Source organism: Primulina huaijiensis, chromosome 4, assembly GCF_012295235.1.
Source record: "Primulina huaijiensis isolate GDHJ02 chromosome 4, ASM1229523v2, whole genome shotgun sequence".
Taxonomy (NCBI): domain Eukaryota; kingdom Viridiplantae; phylum Streptophyta; class Magnoliopsida; order Lamiales; family Gesneriaceae; genus Primulina; species Primulina huaijiensis.
Genome location: NC_133309.1, coordinates 7,588,676 through 7,607,921, shown reverse-complemented (window position 1 = coordinate 7,607,921; position 19,246 = coordinate 7,588,676). Strand labels below are relative to the sequence as shown.

At 33.9% G+C, this 19,246-nt stretch overlaps 1 protein-coding gene and 1 non-coding gene across 4 annotated transcripts; one reads left to right on the top strand and one right to left on the bottom strand.

Annotated features, from left to right (window-relative positions):
- Window positions 1–3,715: 3,715 nt before the first annotated feature.
- LOC140975972 (small nucleolar RNA R71) lies at window positions 3,716–3,826 on the bottom strand. Its single transcript, XR_012175108.1, has one exon. It is a non-coding gene; the product is annotated as a small nucleolar RNA R71 (small nucleolar RNA).
- Window positions 3,827–12,311: 8,485 nt separating this feature from the next.
- Window positions 12,312–17,280, top strand: LOC140975299 (protein ACTIVITY OF BC1 COMPLEX KINASE 7, chloroplastic-like). Of its 3 annotated transcripts, XM_073438953.1 has the most exons (6): window positions 12,312–12,702; window positions 15,722–16,119; window positions 16,327–16,470; window positions 16,620–16,745; window positions 16,857–16,944; window positions 17,021–17,280. In XM_073438953.1, exons 2-6 carry the CDS (start codon window positions 15,724–15,726, stop codon window positions 17,116–17,118), a joined length of 852 nt encoding a protein of 283 aa, XP_073295054.1. In that variant the 5' UTR covers window positions 12,312–12,702; window positions 15,722–15,723; the 3' UTR covers window positions 17,119–17,280. The 3 variants fall into 3 exon arrangements, with proteins under 3 accessions (XP_073295054.1, XP_073295053.1, XP_073295055.1); XM_073438952.1 differs by lacking the exon at window positions 12,312–12,702 and having other exon boundaries at window positions 15,517–16,119; window positions 16,620–16,740; window positions 17,021–17,179; XM_073438954.1 differs by lacking the exon at window positions 12,312–12,702 and having other exon boundaries at window positions 15,519–16,119.
- The last annotated feature ends 1,966 nt before the right edge of the window (window positions 17,281–19,246 follow it).

Here is a 19,246-nt window from a genome sequence, read left to right as displayed (position 1 = left end):
GTATCTAAATAATTCAACAACAATTATCAGATCATTATCACTGTATCAATACAATCATAACATCTTCAATATACAACATCAAATAGCCCAACAATAATTCATTCACAACATATAAACTCGATTATAAATTCTTATCGTTCATCAATTTAATATTCTAGTGTATTTAATTCACAATACTACCATCAAATACACACTAATTAATTTAACATCAAATAATATGCTATTTTACAACATCCATCAAATTGCGAAAACTTTATATCAACGTGTAGCCTATACTTCGTAGACTCCGAATATACAATCAGAAAAAAATAACAACTGACAAACAACTCTCCAATCTCAATCCAACGATTAAAAAATCCTTAATTATAATAAATTGAGAATATTTCAACACAACACCACTATAATCTTCTCTTCTTCGTTAAAATCATACACGATTCAACAATCTTCAATTTCAGTATGATTTAACAATTTATCGGATTTATTCCAGAAATCGACGAATTTCAAACATCACCAAAACTATAAAATTTATGCCTCAAATCGAAGACCTCGTGTCAACGATCCCAAAGCTGAAGTCGGTTCGTCGATTGGATAAACCGATAAGTCGCAAGATCGAAAAGAAAAATCAAAACCATTTCCTATTTTCTTCTCTTACCTCTCGTTTCCTCACTGTAGGAATGAAAGATTCATTCTTTCTTTCACGTAATTCCATCTTTATTTTTTTTTTTAAATATTATATTATATTATATTAATAAAATAAAATAATATATAATATTTAACATTTCAACACCGGTATATCTCTTTGGACCAGTCTAACATCAAAATTTTCCAAAACTCAAAACATGGAATTTCAATATATTTGAGTTTTCTACGTTATATCCAAATTTCAAATCATTTGGACTTCATATGACTAAGATATGTCGTATCTCATTCTTTAAAAATCGTGAATTATTTAGTGATCTCACATTACTAAATCACCAACTTGTGATATTTACTTCAGACATTACAGAATATCTTGCCCAGAAGAGTTCTGGAAACGGTATGTTCTATATTGAAGTAAACATTTAGATTAACTCTACTTCTTGATTATTGGATACCGGCTGTGGCTCACATCTCTGTAATGATCTACAGGTGATGGGAAGAAGTAGGAGGCTCAGGGAAGGTGAGACCTTCTTGTCGTTTGCTTTTTCAAATTAGATCTATTCATTTTCTGTTCAACTTTTAGGGGAGGATGGGCAATGGAGCAAGAGTTGCTGCGAAAGCCGTGGGAGATGTTTACTTGTTATTGAACATGGATTTTAAGTTGATTTTGAGATATGTTTTCTTTGTACCGGATTTGGTGAAAAAATTTGTTTCCATTTCTATGCTTGAAAAAGATGGATTTTCTTGTTTATTTAGCAAAGGTGTTTGCAACATTTACAAGATTGAATTTTTAATTGGTAATGGAGAACTTGAAAACGATCTCTATAACTTAAAATTGAAAGATATTCGACTAAATAATGTCCAAGCAATAACAACAACAAACAAGCAAAAACAAGATACTCTAAATTCGGCACAATTATGGCATGCTCGATTAGGACATATTTCCCTAATAAGGATGAACAAGCTACTGGGAGTAGGCATGTTTAATATGTCTGATATTAATGCTCTCACGACTTGTGAATCCTGTCTAAAAAGAAAGATGACCAAATTTCCCATTAAGGGACACGTGGAGCGAGCCAAAGGGTTATTGTATTTGATCCATACCGATGTGTGCGGTCCTCTTAGAATCACCACTATTCATGGACATGCCTACTTCTTCACCTTCACCGATTAATTTTCGAGGTATGGGTATGTGTATTTGATGAAATACAACTCTGAAGCCTTTGAAAGGTTCAAAGAATTTAGAAGTGAAGTAGAGAAATAATTGCGACGAAGCATCAAGTCACTTCGATCGGATCGAGGTGGTGAGTACTTGAGTGCCGAGTTCCAAGAGTATCTTAGGGAGAATGGGATTCTCTCGCAGTGGACTCCGCCCGCTACACCGCAGTTGAATGGTGTTTCAGAGCGTCGTAACCGGACTTTGATGGACATGGTTTGGTCTATGATGGGTTTCACGGAGTTGCCGCCATCCTTTTGGGGATATGCGCTTGAGACAGCGGCACTGTTGTTGAACAATATCCATTCAAAGGCAGTTGATAAGACACCATATGAGATAAGGATGGGTAAGCCTCACAAATATTCTTATCTTAGAATATGGGGGTGCCCTGCTTATGTGAAGCAGGTAGTGAGAGATAAATTGGATAGTCGATCCATTTTATGTTACTTTGTGGGATATCCAAGGATTTCAGTTGGATATTATTTCTATCATCCCCAAGAAACAAAGGTGTTTGTTTCTAGGAATGCAACCTTTTTGGAAAAAGAATTTCTATTGGATAGAAAGAAAGAGATGATAGAACACGAAGAGGTTTGAGAGACACCCACAATTATAGAACCCACACCCGAAGAGCCAAGAGAGGAGATACAAGCTCCTAGAAGATCCGAGAGAGTCTCGAGACCACCTATAAGGTATGGTCTGCTTCTTGAAGAGGGCCATGATGGAGGTGATTCAAAGATTTTTGGAATTCTTGAGAAATTATCTACAACTTTGCAGAAGATATGATTGCATAAAAAGTTGGTTAAGATTATCAAATTGTGAAAATATCAAAAGGAGGCCAAATTTACTTTCACCATGACCAACATATAGTAAGAAAATCATAACTGTTTCAATATTTAACCAAATGAGGTGAACCAAGTGGCCAAATTCATCTACAGACTATTCCCCACATGTTTTGCTGTTTTGAGCTGAGTCAAATTCGGTGATTAAAGTCATGGAACAAAGCATTGAAAGAAGGGACATGGAATTGAAGTTGGAGGAGACAAAGACTACTATGACAACTACATGGAATTAATAAAATTTTTTGACCATTTCTCTCATTTGGCCTATAAATAGAGGCTTTGTGCTAGCTTGAGAATCATTCTATCTCATTGTAAAATATAGTGCGAGTGTGTATAAAAGTTCTATGTTCCAATATATTTTTCATTTTCCAAATTATGAGTGATGTTTTTAGTGTCGATCAAAAGCAAGTTTTTGGCGCCGTTGCCGGGGAGGTATAAATTAAGTTTATATTTGTTAATTATGTTTTATTTATAAGTATTGTGTTGTTTTTTTTTTTTGGTATGAGTATTTGGAGTCGAAAAAAAGTTGTAGACTTATTCGAGTATCTGAAAATAATTTAAACATGGATGATAATTTAAATAATCAAGATAATAATAACAATGATAACAATAATAATAATAATAATAATAATAATAATAATAATAATAATAATCAAGAACATGATCAATTAAGAACACTTAGGCACCATATGAACCCTATTAGAACTATTGCCCCATCTTGTTTAGTTTTTCCTCCTGATGTATCTAATTTCAACTTTAAACCTCAAATTATTCAACTTTTACCAAATTTTCATGGCTTAGATTCTGAAAATCCATATTTACATCTAAGAGAATTTGAGTAAGTTTGTAACACTTATAATGATCAAAATTGTAGCATGGATATAGTTCGATTAAAGCTTTTCCCTTTTTCTTTAAAAGATAAAGCTAAAACATGGCTACAAAATTTGAGATCAAGTTCAATAAGATCATGGGAAGAAATGCAACAACAATTTCTCAAAAAGTTTTTTCTTTCCCATAGAACAAACTCTTTTAAAAGACAAATTACTACTTTTTCTCAAAAACAAGGAGAAACATTTTATCAATGTTGGGATAGATATAAAGAATTACTTAATACATGCCCACATCATGGTTTTGAAACATGGAGAATAGTTTTTCACTTTTATGAAGGTCTAATACCTTCATAAAACTTGCATCTTTAGCAAGAAAATTTGAGTCATTAGAAATGAAAAAAAGTGGTCAATTAAAAAGTATTCAAAAAATTGTTTGTCATATATGTGATACACATGATCATGCTACAAAAGATTGTCCAACATTACCATCATTTAAAGAATGTCTCCATGAGCAAGCAAATTATGTTAACAATTATAAAAAACCAATACTAGATCTTTTTTCAACATCATATAATCCTGGATGGAAAAATCATCCTAATTTTAGTTGGAGGAATGATAATAATGCACAACCCTCACAACAGTATTTTCAAAATAACCAAAATCATCAAGGTTATATTCCTTATGTTACACCTCCAAAAAAAACTTTGAAGATGTAATTCATGCATTTATCCAAAAGCAAGAATCTATCAATATTCAAAATAGTCAATCTATGACTGATTTGAAAGAAACTCTTGCAAAATTTGCATCTCCACTTAATATTCATGAAAAAGGAAAATTTCCATCTCAACCTCAACCTAATCCTAAAAATCAAAATCAAGAATTAAAAAATGAAAAAATTGATCAAATAAAAGCTGTTATTACCCTTTGAATTGGTAAAATAGTTAATGATCCATATAGTAATGAAAACAATGATCATTTAAAATCAAATAGTAAGGATGATAATCCTGATACTTTTGAGAATGATGATACCTTAAATTCTAAAATATTATGTTGAATGATAAATCATCTGAAATAGTAAATGAATCAAATAAACCTCCACCATTTCCTCATGCATTAACAAATCATAAAAAACAAAAAAATGATTTTGATAACTATGAAGTTTTTAAACAAGTAAAGATAAATATTCCATTATTAGATGCTATTAAACAAGTACCTTCATATGCAAAATTTTTAAAAGACTTATGTACTGTGAAGAGAAAATTGCATGTGAAGAAGAAAGCATTCTTGGCTGAACAAGTAAGTTCTATTCTATAAAATAATTCTAGTTTAACAAAATAGTAAATGAATCAAATAAACCTCCACCATTTCCTTATTCAGTTTATGAAAAACTTAATTTAGAAGAATTAAAATCCACTTCTGTTACTCTCTTACTGACGGATAGGTCAATCAAAATACCTAGAGGCAGTGTAGAAGATGTGTTGGTTCAAGTTGATAAATTCAAATATCCTGTAGATTTTATTGTTTTGGATACACAACCAATAGAAGTACATAATAAAATTCCAGTAATATTGGGACGACCATTTCTAGCAACTTCAAATGCTTTAATTAATTGTCGAAATGGAATAATGAAATTGTCTTTTGGAAATATGACTCTAGAACTTAATGTGTTCAATTTATGTAAACAACCAAGTATTAATGAAAATGAATATGATAATGAAATTGAAACAATTGTGGAAGAAAATATACAAGAAGAAAACTTAAATCAACAATCTGAAGTTTTTTCAATTGAAAATTTTGAGTCTGAAAATAATTTTAAAGATGATGATAATACAAAACTTGAATTAAAAATTTTACTATTCGAATTGAAATATGTATTTCTTGGTGAAAATAAAACATTTCCTGTTGTAATTTCTTCCACTCTTCTACCAAATCAAAAAGAAGATTTAATTAAATTACTTAAAAAATATAAAAATACAATTGGATGGACTTTGAAAGATATAAAAGGTATAAATCCTTTAATTTGCACACATAAAATTCATTTGGAAGAAAATGCTAAAACATATCAACAACCACAAAGAAGGTTAAATCCACATATGAAGGAAGTTGTTAAGAATGAAGTATTAAAACTATTAGACGCTGGAATTATCTATCCAATCTCAGATAGTAAATGGGTAAGTCCAACACAAGTAGTACCTAAAAAGTCAGGCATCACTGTTATAAAAAATGAAAAGGGAGAGTTATTACAAGCTAGGATTCCATCTAGTTGGCGTATGTGTATTGATTATAGAAAATTAAATGATGCAACTAGAAAAGATCATTTCCCACTACCATTTTTAGATCAAATTCTAGAAAAAGTAGCAGGAAATTCTTATTACTGTTTTCTTGATGGGTATTCGGGGTATTATCAAATACCTATATCATTAGAAGATCAAGAAAAAACTACTTTCACTTGTCCTTTCGGAACTTTTGCATTTAAAAGAATGCCATTTGGTTTATGTAATGCTCCGGCTACTTTTCAAAGATGCATGTTAAGTATTTTCAGTGATATGATTGAAGAATTTGTAGAAGTTTTTATGGATGATATAACTGTTTTTGGAAACTCATTTGAAAATTGTCTTAAAAACCTAGAAGAAGTATTAAAACGATGTGAAGAAAAAAATCTTGTTTTAAATTGGGAAAAATGTCATTATATGGTTAAATCTGGGATTGTGTTAGGTCATGTGATATCTGAAAAAGGAATTGAAGTTGATAAAGCCAAAGTTGATGTTATTGCTAATTTAACATCACCAAAAACGGTCAAAGAAGTTCGATCATTCTTGGGTCATGCAGGTTTTTATAGAAGGTTTATAAAAAATTTCAGCATAATATCTAAACCAATTTCGAATCTTTTAACAAAAGATACACAATTTGAATGGACTCAGAAATGTGAAAATGCTTTTAAAAAAATAATTAATCTTTTAATTACATCACCTATTTTACAACCTCCAGATTGGTCTTTACCATTTGAATTAATGTGTGATGCAAGTGATTATGCTATAGGAGCTGTGTTAGGACAGAGAAAAGAAGGAAAACCGTATGCGATCTATTATGCTAGTAGAACCTTAAATAGTGCCCAAATAAATTATTCAACTACTGAAAAAGAATTACTTTCAGTAGTATTTGCATTAGATAAGTTTCGATCTTATTTAATTGGTTCTACTACTATTGTGTACACTGATCATTCTGCCGTAAAATATTTATCAAATAAACAAGATGCTAAGCCAAGATTAATACGGTGGATTTTATTGTTACAAGAATTTGATATTATAATTAAAGATAAAAAAGGAAAAGAAAATGTCATAACCGATCATTTATCTAGAATAATGATTGAATCATCTCATAATGAAATACCAATAAATGAAAATTTTCCAGATGATCAGTTGTTTTATGCTACTATTATGCCCTGGTTTGCTAACATTGTAAATTTTATTGTGACAAATAAAATGCCTTCTCATTGGAATTCACAGGATAAGAATAAATTCTTGATAGAAGTTAAAAAATTTTATTGGGATGATCCTTACTTGTTTAAGTATTGTCCCGACCAAATTTTTCGACGATGCATACCCGACAATGAAGTAAGTAATGTTATTAAATTTTGTCATTCTGAAGCATGTGGAGGTCATTTTTCATCTAACAAAACAGCTGCAAAAATCTTACAATGTGGATTTTATTAGCCGTCTTTATTCAAAGATACGCATTTATTTTGCAAATCTTGTGAAAACTGTCAGAAGATGGGATCAATTTCAAAACGAAACATGATGTCTTTAAATCAAATCATAATTATTGAAATATTCGATAGTTGGGGGATAGATTTTATGGGTCCATTTCCATTGTCTTTTGGATATTTCAACATTTTAGTCGCTGTTGATTATGTTTCAAAATGGATTGAAGAAATTGCATGTAGAACTAATGATCATAAAGTTGTTATAAATTTTTTAAAAAAAATGTTTTTAGTCGATTTGGAATACCTAGAGCAATAATTAGTGATGGGGGAAGTCATTTTATAAATAAATCATTTTCTTCTTTGTTAAGAAAATATGGCATTACACATAAAGTTTCTACCCCATATCATCCTCGAAGTAATGCTCAAGTTGAACTTGCAAATAGAGAAATAAAACAAATTTTAGAAAAAACAGGTAATCCAAATCGAAAAGATTGGTCTTTAAGATTAACTGATGCATTATGGGCATATAGAACTGCATTTAAGACATCATTAGGTGTCACGCCCCGAGTCCGAAGCATCGGTGACATCCGACATTGTTTAACAATTACATTGAAAATAATAAAGCCTCGTATCAAATCAAACCAGTCTTTTTCATAAATAGAATATTGTCTTACAATGACAAAAGAATAAACTTTTACACCAGAGTTTGCAGAAACTAGAAAAGAGTACAATTTCTTGATTTCTCGAATTCTGTTCACCATCCCCAAAACGCTTCTTGCTCCTCCTCGTTCACTTGTTCTTCATTTTTATTTGAAATTTGTAAGGGGTGAGTGTTTTGGGAAAAAACTCAGCAAGTGGGGGGTCGATCGATTCCAAACATACATATAGAACTTAATTCTTTAAAACTTTTCTTTAACATACTTTCAAAACTTAAAATTCTTAATTTGACAAGACGGAAACAAATCGAATTAAAGACAGAACTCACCAAACAAAACAGAAACAATTCAGATCATTTCGGAACAGACAAAACACTGTTACTCATCTCATTTCCATGGTCAAATTGTCCACAATATGTTAGTCCTCTAAGGGGTGAGGCCAGAACTCGGTTTTATACGCACCGGTGGGGGCCAGACAGAAATGGTTTTATACCCACCATTGGGGTTCAAAACAGAAATTACAATTCTCGTCCCATTTCAAATTCAAATCGTAACAGTGTAAACAGAATTCAGAAGTAGTAGACAGAACTTTACAGATTTCAGAACGTTCATACGAACACAGCGGAATCAACGAATTTCGATGCATAAAAGAGAACACTTAATCGATCGAAATTTAAAATAGATCAGTCAGCAATTTTCGAAAATATAAACATACATATAAGCATGTCATATTATGTATGTGGGGCCCTTAGCTCCTAATCGTTATTACAATGCAGTTTGATTAGGATTAATTAATTACACCGGAAAACGAGTTTAAAATTTCTTTACAATGAGCCCAAAATATGCTATTTGAATACTAAAAATAGTATTTCATCTCACAACATAAAACATGCCCACACATAATCAAAACAACTCATACAACAACAAACCATATCCTCGGGACATACCCCGGTATATAGATACATATACTGGGAAACAACCACTAAACCTCAAATCAGACTGTGACTCCCTCCAGATGTACCATCTCCGGTCTCCTGATATCCTGGAGTACCTGTCATTGTCCGCATACAAAGACAACAACAGCCCCATCTGGGGTGAGCAAAGCTCAGTCTGAAGCAACCATAATATATACCACAGATATCTAAACAATGATATATGATATGAAATGCATGTATGTCGTGGAGGTATCAGGTCAAATGCCCATCCACTGAACACATGTCAGAATCAATCGAATCGCTATCAAATCAATGCTCGAGCTGGCACACCGGCCTCAATCAGGGATAATCGTATGATAGCGTCGACAAAGCGCCATCAAATCCCAAATCTCAATCAAATCATCGGGGCCACTAATGTCTATGTTTTAAGGGTCATTTAATACCAAACATAGCAGCTCAACGTGCATGTCATGTATGCCAAATCAACTCAACACACAAGGCATATAGACATGTAATCTCAATCCAATCAATCAAACATATATCATATAATACAGATAGATGTCGTATGTTACCCGGTCGCAACATACCTCAATTCTTCGTTTCCAATTGATGTAGCTTGAAGATTTCGGTATAATAATCTATCTACATCAATAACATATTCATTTCAATCAATAACATCATTCAAAATCAACAATATAAGTTTCAAATATCTTTTGAAACTTTGAAATTTCATATCAAATTGAAATCATAACATAATTCAATTCCGACTTCGAATACGAGTTTCTTGTCGGTTATTCTATCGCATATATTGAAATCACCTTCAAATACATGCTATTCCAGCACTTTAATATTTAGAGCTGCTGAAACCAAAAGAATCTTACCTCAAAAGGAAGCTCTCGACGCGAGGATTCCGGATATATAATTTGTTTCGCGTTTGGACAACGTTTCGAGGTGCTTTCGTACAAAAGAAATCGATTTCTCACTTTCTTCCTCGAAGCTTCAGCAAAGGAAATGAAGAAATATGGCCAAAAACTCATCCTTATCATTTTTATAACGTGTGCTACAGAGATATTCGCGCATATGCGCGGGTAGTTCTGCCCGCGCGCGCAGTTCTGCGCGGATGCGCGTGTTGTTCTGGCCAAAACGCTATTTTAGCTTCCGAATTAGCCAAAGTGGTCAACATGAAAGTTGTAGCTCTATGTCTTGGCTTTCATTGGCCACCAACCTCACTCAATTTGGATATTGTATGCGAGCGTTATGCTCATTCTCCCAAAATGTGTCACTGCAAGAACTGCAACGCACATGATACACTTCGGGGTGATTTTGCCCATATTTCCAAATAGCTTTGGACAAAACTCAAAACATGAAAGTTTTAGTACTATGTCTTAGCTTTCCAATGAAATTGGCCTCATGTCATTTGGACCAATACTCAGGTAATTATGCTAAAAACCGTAACATGTGTCATTTTTCTGTTGCGGTTCAGCACTCGTTTCAAACACAAATCAATTTTTAATACAATCTTTCATCCTCACCATCTATTTTCTCACTCTTATTGTCATGATATACATCATATACATAATCACATGACAATTTCATGCATTATCGATAATCAACATAAGATTTACGATAATACGATACACGGTCCTTACATTTCTCTCCCACTTAAAAGATTTCGTCCTCGAAATCTCAAATGTCCATATATACAAAACATTGGTAAACAGATCATACGTCACCAGTTATAGTACATATCAAAACTAAAATCAGTAAATGGATCATTATACATTGAATACAATGGAACAGGTGGAATAGAATCAAACAAGTGCGGATAGGATTCTCGCATCTTGCTTTCCAATTCCCACGTTGACTCATCTACACCATGTCGTGTCCATTGTACTCGAACCAAAGGGATCGATTTATTACGCAATATCATTTCCTTCCGATCCATAATGCGAACAGGTTGCTCAACATAGGATAGTGAAGGATCAAGTTCAACATCATCAGGTGCAAGTACATGGGATGGATCTGGTTCATACTTTCTCAACATAGAAACATGAAACACATCATGAATGACAGATAAAGCTGGTGGCAATGCCAACCGATAAGCAAGATCCCCAACTCGATCAAGGATCTCGTATGGACCAACATATCGAGGAGATAACTTCCCTCGCATGCCAAATCGAACGGTGCCTCGGAAGGGAGATATTTTCAGAACCACTTTATCACCTTTCTGGAATTCCAAGGGTTGTCTTCGTTTATTCGCATAACTCGTTTGACGATCCTGAGCGGCTTTCATCCGCTATCGAATCAACTGAACCTTATCATTCATTTCCTGTATCATTTCAGGTCCAGTCAATTGTCGTTCACCAATTTCATCCCAGAATAACGGTGATCTACATCGTCTCCCATATAGAGCTTCAAACGGTGCCATACCAATGCTCCTCTGAAAGCTATTATTATAAGAAAATTCAACCAATGGTAAGGCATCTTTCCATCCAATTCTGAAGTCCATCACAACCGTACGTAACATATCCTCTAACGTTTTTGATTGTCAAAATAAAATAAAAATTTTAAAACTTCCGCTGCGTTTGGGCGCGTAGAAAACCGAGATCCAACACACCTATCTGCATGTTCGGACATCACAATGTCCCCTACCAATGAAACATGGTACTCACATCGCAGATACTAGTCTCAAACTCGAGCGGCCTATATCTTTCTTAGCGGCGGCTGAATCGACTAGGAACTGTTTAGAATATACAGTATTGCAAATATGAGTTTCATGATACTCATCATATGAGCATCTCATATTCTTTCTACTATTTGTATATTCAATGACTTTATCTATGCAACTAGCATGAGTATACAGATAAAGAAGTGCCAAAACAATAATTTCAAATATTATTAAAATAAAGACTGTTTATACATAGAGTTTCATTGTGAACACTCGGCCAACACTTGGCTCGACGTGCACCTACTCTAACAGTTCAATCTACGAAATTTGTGAAGAATTGTTCATATCAACATGAGGGGAGTTTACGTGACTGCACTCTTTTTCCCTTACTGTGGTTTTTATCCCAATGAGTTTTTCCTAGTAAGGTTTCTAACAAGGCAGTATAAAAACACGTAATGAAGACAATCATTATGATCATCATCACAAGAGGGAGTGTTGAAAATTAATATTTAAAACATGTGTATTGAATATTTGAATGTTGAATATTTGAATGTTGAAAATAAGAGTCGTAAATATTGAAAATTAGTGTGTGATGATGTAGGTAATGATGAATTTATTTTTGGATTATTTGTAAAGATTTTCTATAAATAGATATCTCATTTGTGAATAAAATCACAATTGAGTTGAGAGAAAAATATTATAAAGTGTGTAGTGTGATAATTTTAAGAGTTTGAGATTTTTAGTTTTTATCGTAAATTTTTACTTTTTCACAACAAATAATAATATATTAATAAGTACCAAATCATAACAATGGCGTGATGCAACAGCCAAGATTCTTGAGGAGCAAACGCTTACACGAGTGAAGCAAATCAGGGGCGGTGGTAGCTGTTAGAAGATATTATCATATTCACTTTGTTTTTTCCTTTGAAATGGTAGGCCCTTCAACTAAAACTAACCAATGAAAAAGAGAGACGACTTAGCTGAAATTAAGGACGAATAAAAGAAGTGAGTCCAACAAATGCAAGAAAGCTACAAGGGAAGATACCCTGTCGATGCGTTTTTTTGTTCAATTGCCTCCTCCACGAGGTGACGTAAAAGGGTCAAAGTTCAAGAATATTGCTGCCCCGTTAAATTTGGCGCCGATTGGAAAGAACCCACGACGGATTCTTACAATATACTGCTAAGAGCTTCTGGGTTTGATTCTTTATTCTTAATTGTAAGCTCTTTTCTTGGTTTCTTCTTCTGTTTACTTTCTGGTTTTTTCGTCTAATGACTACTCAACATTAGATTTTTTACTGTTGTTCGTGTCAAATTTTTTAGCTGAATTTGTTTTTGTGTGTTGTTTCGGCTGTTGGAAAATGTGATCATTCATGGCCGATTGGTATTTGAATATGGACACAATTGAAGTGTTAGAGTAGGTGTCCTGCAAGCCAACTGTTGGTTAGAGATTTTATTGACTCAGTTGTAATTAACAATCTTTATTTTAATAATCTAATTCATTATTTCATGGTTTGTTATTTTTTTATCTGTATACCCATGTTATCAAACATAGATAAAGACCTTGATTATACTTTAATACAAACGAATCGTAATTCGACGTTGAAACTCGTTTGTAAACACCGTATGATCTAAATTTGTTCCTAGTCGATTCAGCCGCCTAAAACAGGGATAAAGGTCGCTTGAGCTCGAGACTAGCATCTGTGATGTTGTGTACTGCGTTTCTTGGTAAGGGCTTAGAGATGTCCAAACATGCAGATGTGTAGTCATATGATGATTATACCGAACAACCCTCCCTCGGACTTTCCAAGTGGTTATCATTCATCGAGAGGATAAGTCCGTGGTTATGATTGTACATCATTAGTCCTTACGACCCGGGACAACACTGAGGCTCTATATGCTAGGGTTGTGCTTTGACTCGTTTACTGGCTCCAGGAGAGTCATCAGATGGCGAAGTTGGGTACAATTGCGAAACATATAGGAGCCAGTGCATTGTAGTCGGGGATTCACCGCTCACCTGCGGGTGTGGATATCCTATGTGATCTGATGAAATTATAGTGCATGGAATCTCTGGCCAGAGTATGAGATGTACGTTAGAGAAGGAGTTCTCGAACGGTACATGCGATGCCACTATTTATAGTTGTCACATAGTTATCGAATTAATATGCAACCCTCGATGAACGAATAGTTGCAGATTCGATCGGGATATATGAGATGAAGGGACCGTAATGTACGTTAATCATAATCGACGGGTTCTTGCAGGCACTATCAGTGATACCTAGGGAATCATGGGGCGATGCTACTAGACGCTCTTACCGATCCGATGGGTGCAATCAGAAATGAGTTCTGACATTCTTGATCAAGGTGTTGATGAAAAGAATGGGGCTAATTAGGGTAAGCACGAATAAAGGATTATGTCCTGAATCACAAAGAGTTGTGAACCCACGGCTAGCTGTATCCCTGAACCATTGAGGGTCACACAAGTACTGGATCGTTTGTTCCCGTTGAGAGAATAAATTCAAGAAGTTGAATTTATATCATATAGTAAATTCAAGGAGTTGAATTTATGATAATTAAATTTTGAGAAAATAAATTCAAGAAGTTGAATTTATAAAATTTGAGAATTTAATTTATTAAACTCAAATGTTGGGTTTATTAAATATTAAATTTTGGAGGTGATGAAAATTCAAGTAGTTGAATTTATAATTTAAACAATAAATTCAAATGTTGAATTTATAATGTATTTAATTTATTAAGGTCAAAAGTTGAGTTGATTAATTAATAAATTAAATATGGTGGGTAATATGTTTAATGAGCTTGTAGGAGTACAAGTCCAACATAATAATTAATTAAAGTTTTAATGGACTTTGATTAAATTAATTAAATTAGTTGGACTAGCCCAATTAATTAAATCAAGCCCATTAATGTTAATTGAAGGGCCCAATTATTATACTATAATAATTAGGTCATTGGTTATTATAAATAGGGATGGAGAGTCAAAATCCTAGCCACCACAATAAGCAATTTTAGAAACTTCAGCCTCTTCCTCCTCCAAAATTTCGGCCTCCTTGATTTCTTTTCATAGCTTGAGCCGTCTCTCGTTTTAGTCTCCAACGTAAAATCTTTTCCAAATTTTCTAGTGCCATTGGGAAGAGGAACATACCATTTAGTCGTGGACTTGATAGGAGGATCGAACAAGGACTCCCTTGAAGAAAGTTCGTAGGGATTCATCAAGAGCTAATCCGATTATACCGGATTAGTTGGAGCCAAGTGATTTAATTCACAAAGGTATAAATTTTCTAACATCCTATGTATGTTTATGAAAACCATACAAACGCCATATCATATATATTTTGATTGTCAAAATAAAATTAAATTTTTAAACTTCCGCTGCGTTTGGGCGTGTAGAAAACCGAGATCCAACATGAAACGCAAAAATAATGATTCATGTATAGATTTTGGAGAGTATTGCGGAAGAAGATCGAGAAGTCTGGCATGGAGCCTTTTCCATTGAATCGTGAATTGAAGAGAATGAAAAATGAAAGTAACTGTACATTAAGACCTATCTATGTATATCTATCTATTTAACCGTATTCCAACTACTTCTCTTTTTAATGCTGACTGACTTTTTGTAACTTATTAAATGTCTAATAGAGAGTCAATTTTATATAGGGGACAAGAAGGGAAAAATAAAGTATTTTGGTGGAAGAAATGAAAAAGGTCGGCAGTTGGATTGTAATATAAATTATTCCTGAAAGTTGTTGTTTTTGGCTTTGGGTGAACTATCTTGCACATACCCATGATGGGTTTTCATTGAATGGGGGGGGGGCCTATTAAGTATTGTTCATCTTTTCTAAAGTGTAGTGAGAAATTTTCCATTTTTCTATTATCACATGTATATATGCGAACACTCACAGCAACGATCTCAAATCTATAGTTCCCGGTTTTGGTACTTTAATTTTTTGAAAATTTGAGTTAATAATCATATTTCTTGCTTCCTTTTACTGTCAACGAATCTTTCTAATCATCATTCGGTTCATCTTCAGGCTTGATCATATCTCCAATGGCGGCGATATTGGCTTCTCATAGTTGCTGTTGTCGCATTGGAGAGTTAAAAAATAATGGAAGAGTAGATAATCTGAATTTCTTTGGCTCAGCTTTAAACCATAGTGAGTCAAAATTTGAAGAAAATGCTTACAAGCCTGTCAAAATTGACAAACACCATAAATTTCAAGCAGAAATGCAACGGAAAGAATTACCCGCGAAATCAGGTTCGAATCGCCGGGCCATTAAAATGGTTCCTACAACTGACCACAGAAAAAATATGTTGTCATCCACAAGTACTTCTGATGTTGTAAATGGATCTGTTAAGACCATCAATGGAGTAAATGTAGTTAATGGAGCAAGCCTGGTCAAGAGAGATTCAACTCTGCCGCTTGCAAAATCTACGGGCCTTCCGCCAATTGAAGGGGTGAAAGTTTTGCCTAACGATGAAGGTTTTAGTTGGGCAAATGAAAATTATAATTCGATCCAGAGAAGTATAGATGTATGGTTCTTTGTCATTTCATTACGTGTTCGTGTTCTATTGGACAATGCTAAGTGGACGTACATCGGAGGCTTCACTGAAGATAAGCAGGTACAATTGGTTGGTTGTACTGGTACAATTTATATCATGTCTTAAATCTAGGAATGGAACACAAGTTTGATTTGTGGCGGATTTTGAGGGGTGGTACAAAAAAAAAAAATCTTTTGTATGAGGGGATGCACATTTACGCATAAACAAGTAAGTTTGAATCAATATTTAAATATCATCTTCTTAGGTATAATTGTACGTAATTTACAGGCAAATAGACGGCAACGAACTTCCTCATGGCTACGAGAATCTTTACTGCAACTTGGTCCAACTTTTATCAAACTTGGGCAGTTGTCATCCACAAGGTCTGACCTGCTTCCTAAAGAATTTGTCAATGAGCTTGCCAATTTACAGGTACAATATGATACATTGAAAATGTGACCTTAGTCCTTAGTTGTTTCACACTACTCATATCTGGGCGTCTTCATCTTTCCCAAGGAACTTTAAGATCGAGTCCCAGATTTTTATTTTTTCCACCAAAAAAAAAATTTGTTAATTTTCAGGATAGAGTACCGGCATTTTCACCAAAAAAAGCGAAAAATTTCATTGAAAAGGAATTAGGTGCTCCGATCCAAGTGTTATTCAAGGAGTTTGAAGAGCTACCAATTGCAGCTGCTAGTCTTGGTCAGGTGTTTGCTTTATGTTTTGATTTCCCTTTCTTTTGAGAGAAAAAGCATATGTTTACTATCAAATGTAGTAATTCTTCTAATGTTAAACTGTCTTTCCTACGACTCCTTTAGGTACACAGGGCTATTTTGCACAATGGAGAAAAAGTTGTGGTGAAAGTTCAGAGACCGGGACTAAAGAAACTTTTTGACATTGATCTTCGTATGCGAGCTACAATCAAACGATTTTCTTGTAGACAATAACTTATGTATTGTGCTAAGCAACATGCTTTGGGCAGGAAATTTAAAGCTGGTGGCTGAATATTTTCAAACTAGTGACACTCTTGGTGGTCCATCAAGGGATTGGGTTGGAATATATGACGAGTGTGCCAAGTAAGTTGGACATGCCCACATAAGTTTCCTGTAATTATTATATATTAAAAGAGAAGCTCTGAAAAGGATATTATTTAGTTTTTTCTGCTGCCTGATTTTGAGGCCGCTAGCATTCGAATAACATGATAGGCTACTCATACTTTATATCCTTGGTTGGATATGATGTCACGAATGAATAGAAATACAAAAACAAATTCTAGTATAATTTTCAACATACATAATTTTCTAAATCAGTATGAAGAAATGATATTTTTTATTTAGATTGCCTCAACTCTAATTTTCTTTCAGAAAGTTAGATGTTATTCGTTAACCAGCATTTCGTTTTAAACTCTATGGTCGATATGATACAGTGTAAATTCATCTCAATAGAGGATATTTAAATGCAAAAAGCATTCAGATTTCATTTATTTTGATCTTGTTCCTGTTCGATCTCGGTTTTCTACGCGCCCAAACGCAGCGGAAGTTTCAAATTTTTATTTTATTTTAAAAAACAAAAAAAATATTTGGACACTCGTATGGTTTTTCAAAACATTCATAGGATGCTAGAAATTATACCTTTGTGAATTAAATCACTTGGCTCCAACTAATCCGGTATGAACGGATTAGCTCTTGATGAATCCCTACGAACTTTCTTCGATTCTTCTAATTAGGTCCACGACCAGAAGATTTGTTCCTCCTCCAAATAGCACTAGAATATTTGGAAAAGTTTCAACGTTGGAGATTAAAATCGAGAGACGGCTCAACTCTTTTTCTTGAAAAATTGTCCCAAAAATTTGGAGGAGGTTTGATGTGATTCACGTGAATCACTCTTTCAATCACAGTGGAGGCTAGGTTTTTGACTCCTCAAAACTTATTTGTAATAAAGCCACAAGCTCATGATTATATAATTAACATTAATGGGCCTGATTTAATTAATTGGACTAGTCCAACTAGTTTAATTAATTAATCAAGGTCCATTAAAACTTTAATTATTTAGTATGTTGGACTTGTACCCCTACAAGCCCATTAAACATACTTTCCACTGTATTTAATTTATTATTTAATAAACTCAACCTTCGAGCTTAATGAATTAAATACATTATAAATTCAATATTTGAATTTAATATTTAAATTATAAATTCAACTCCTTGAATTTTATCACCTCCAAAATTTAATATTTAATGAACCCAACTTTTGAGTTTAATAAATTAAATTAACAAATTTTATAAATTCAACTCCTTGAATTTATTCTCTCCAAATTTTATAAATCAACTTCTTGAATTTACTATCTCATAAATTCAACTACTTGAATTTATTTTCTCAAAATTTAATTATCATAAATTCAACTCCTTGAATTTACTATATCATAATATAAATTCAACTACTTGAATTTATTCTCTCAACGGGAACAAACGATCCAGTGCTTGTGTGACCCTCAATGGTTCAGGGATACAGCTAGCCGTGGGTTCACAACTCTTTGTGATTCGGGACATAATCCTTTATTCGGGCTTACCCTAGTTAGCCCCATTCTTTTCATCAACACTTTGATCAAGAATGTCAGAACTCATTTCTGATTGCACCCATCGGATCATGGTAAGAGCGTCTAGTAGCATCGCCCCATGATCCCCTAGGTATCACTGATAGTGCCTGCAAGAACCAGTCGATTATGATTAACGTACAGTACGGTCCCTTCATCTCATATATCCCGATCGAATCTGCAACCATTGGTTCATCGAGGGTTGCATATTAATTCGATAACTATGTGATAACTATAATAGTGGCATCGCGTGTACTATTGGAGAACTCCTTCTTCAATGTACATCTCATACTCTGGCCAGAGATTCCATGCACTATTATTACATTAGATCACATAGGATATCCACACCCGTAGGTGAGCGGTGAATCCCCGACTACAATGCACTGGCTCCTATATGTGTCGCAACTATACCCAACCTCGCCACCTGATGACTCTCCTGGAGTCGGTAAACGAGTCAAAGCACAGCCCTAGCATATAGAGCCTCAGTGTTGTCCCGGGTCGTAAGGACTAATGGTGTACAATCATAACCACGGACTTATCCTCTCGATGAATGATAACCACTTGGAAAGTCCGAGGGAGGGTTGTTCGGTATAATCATCATATGACTACCCATCTG

What these genes read in the sequence shown, in the direction of transcription:
- LOC140975299 (XM_073438954.1), top strand. Translation starts at nt 15,547, where the DNA reads ATGGCGGCGATATTGGCTTCTCATAGTTGCTGTTGTCGCATTGGAGAG. An exon ending in GCTTCACTGAAGATAAGCAG is followed by an intron (nt 16,120 to 16,326) that starts GTACAATTGGTT and finishes CGTAATTTACAG; the next exon opens with GCAAATAGACGGCAACGAAC. An exon ending in ACTTTTTGACATTGATCTTC is followed by an intron (nt 16,945 to 17,020) that starts GTATGCGAGCTA and finishes TGCTTTGGGCAG; the next exon opens with GAAATTTAAAGCTGGTGGCT.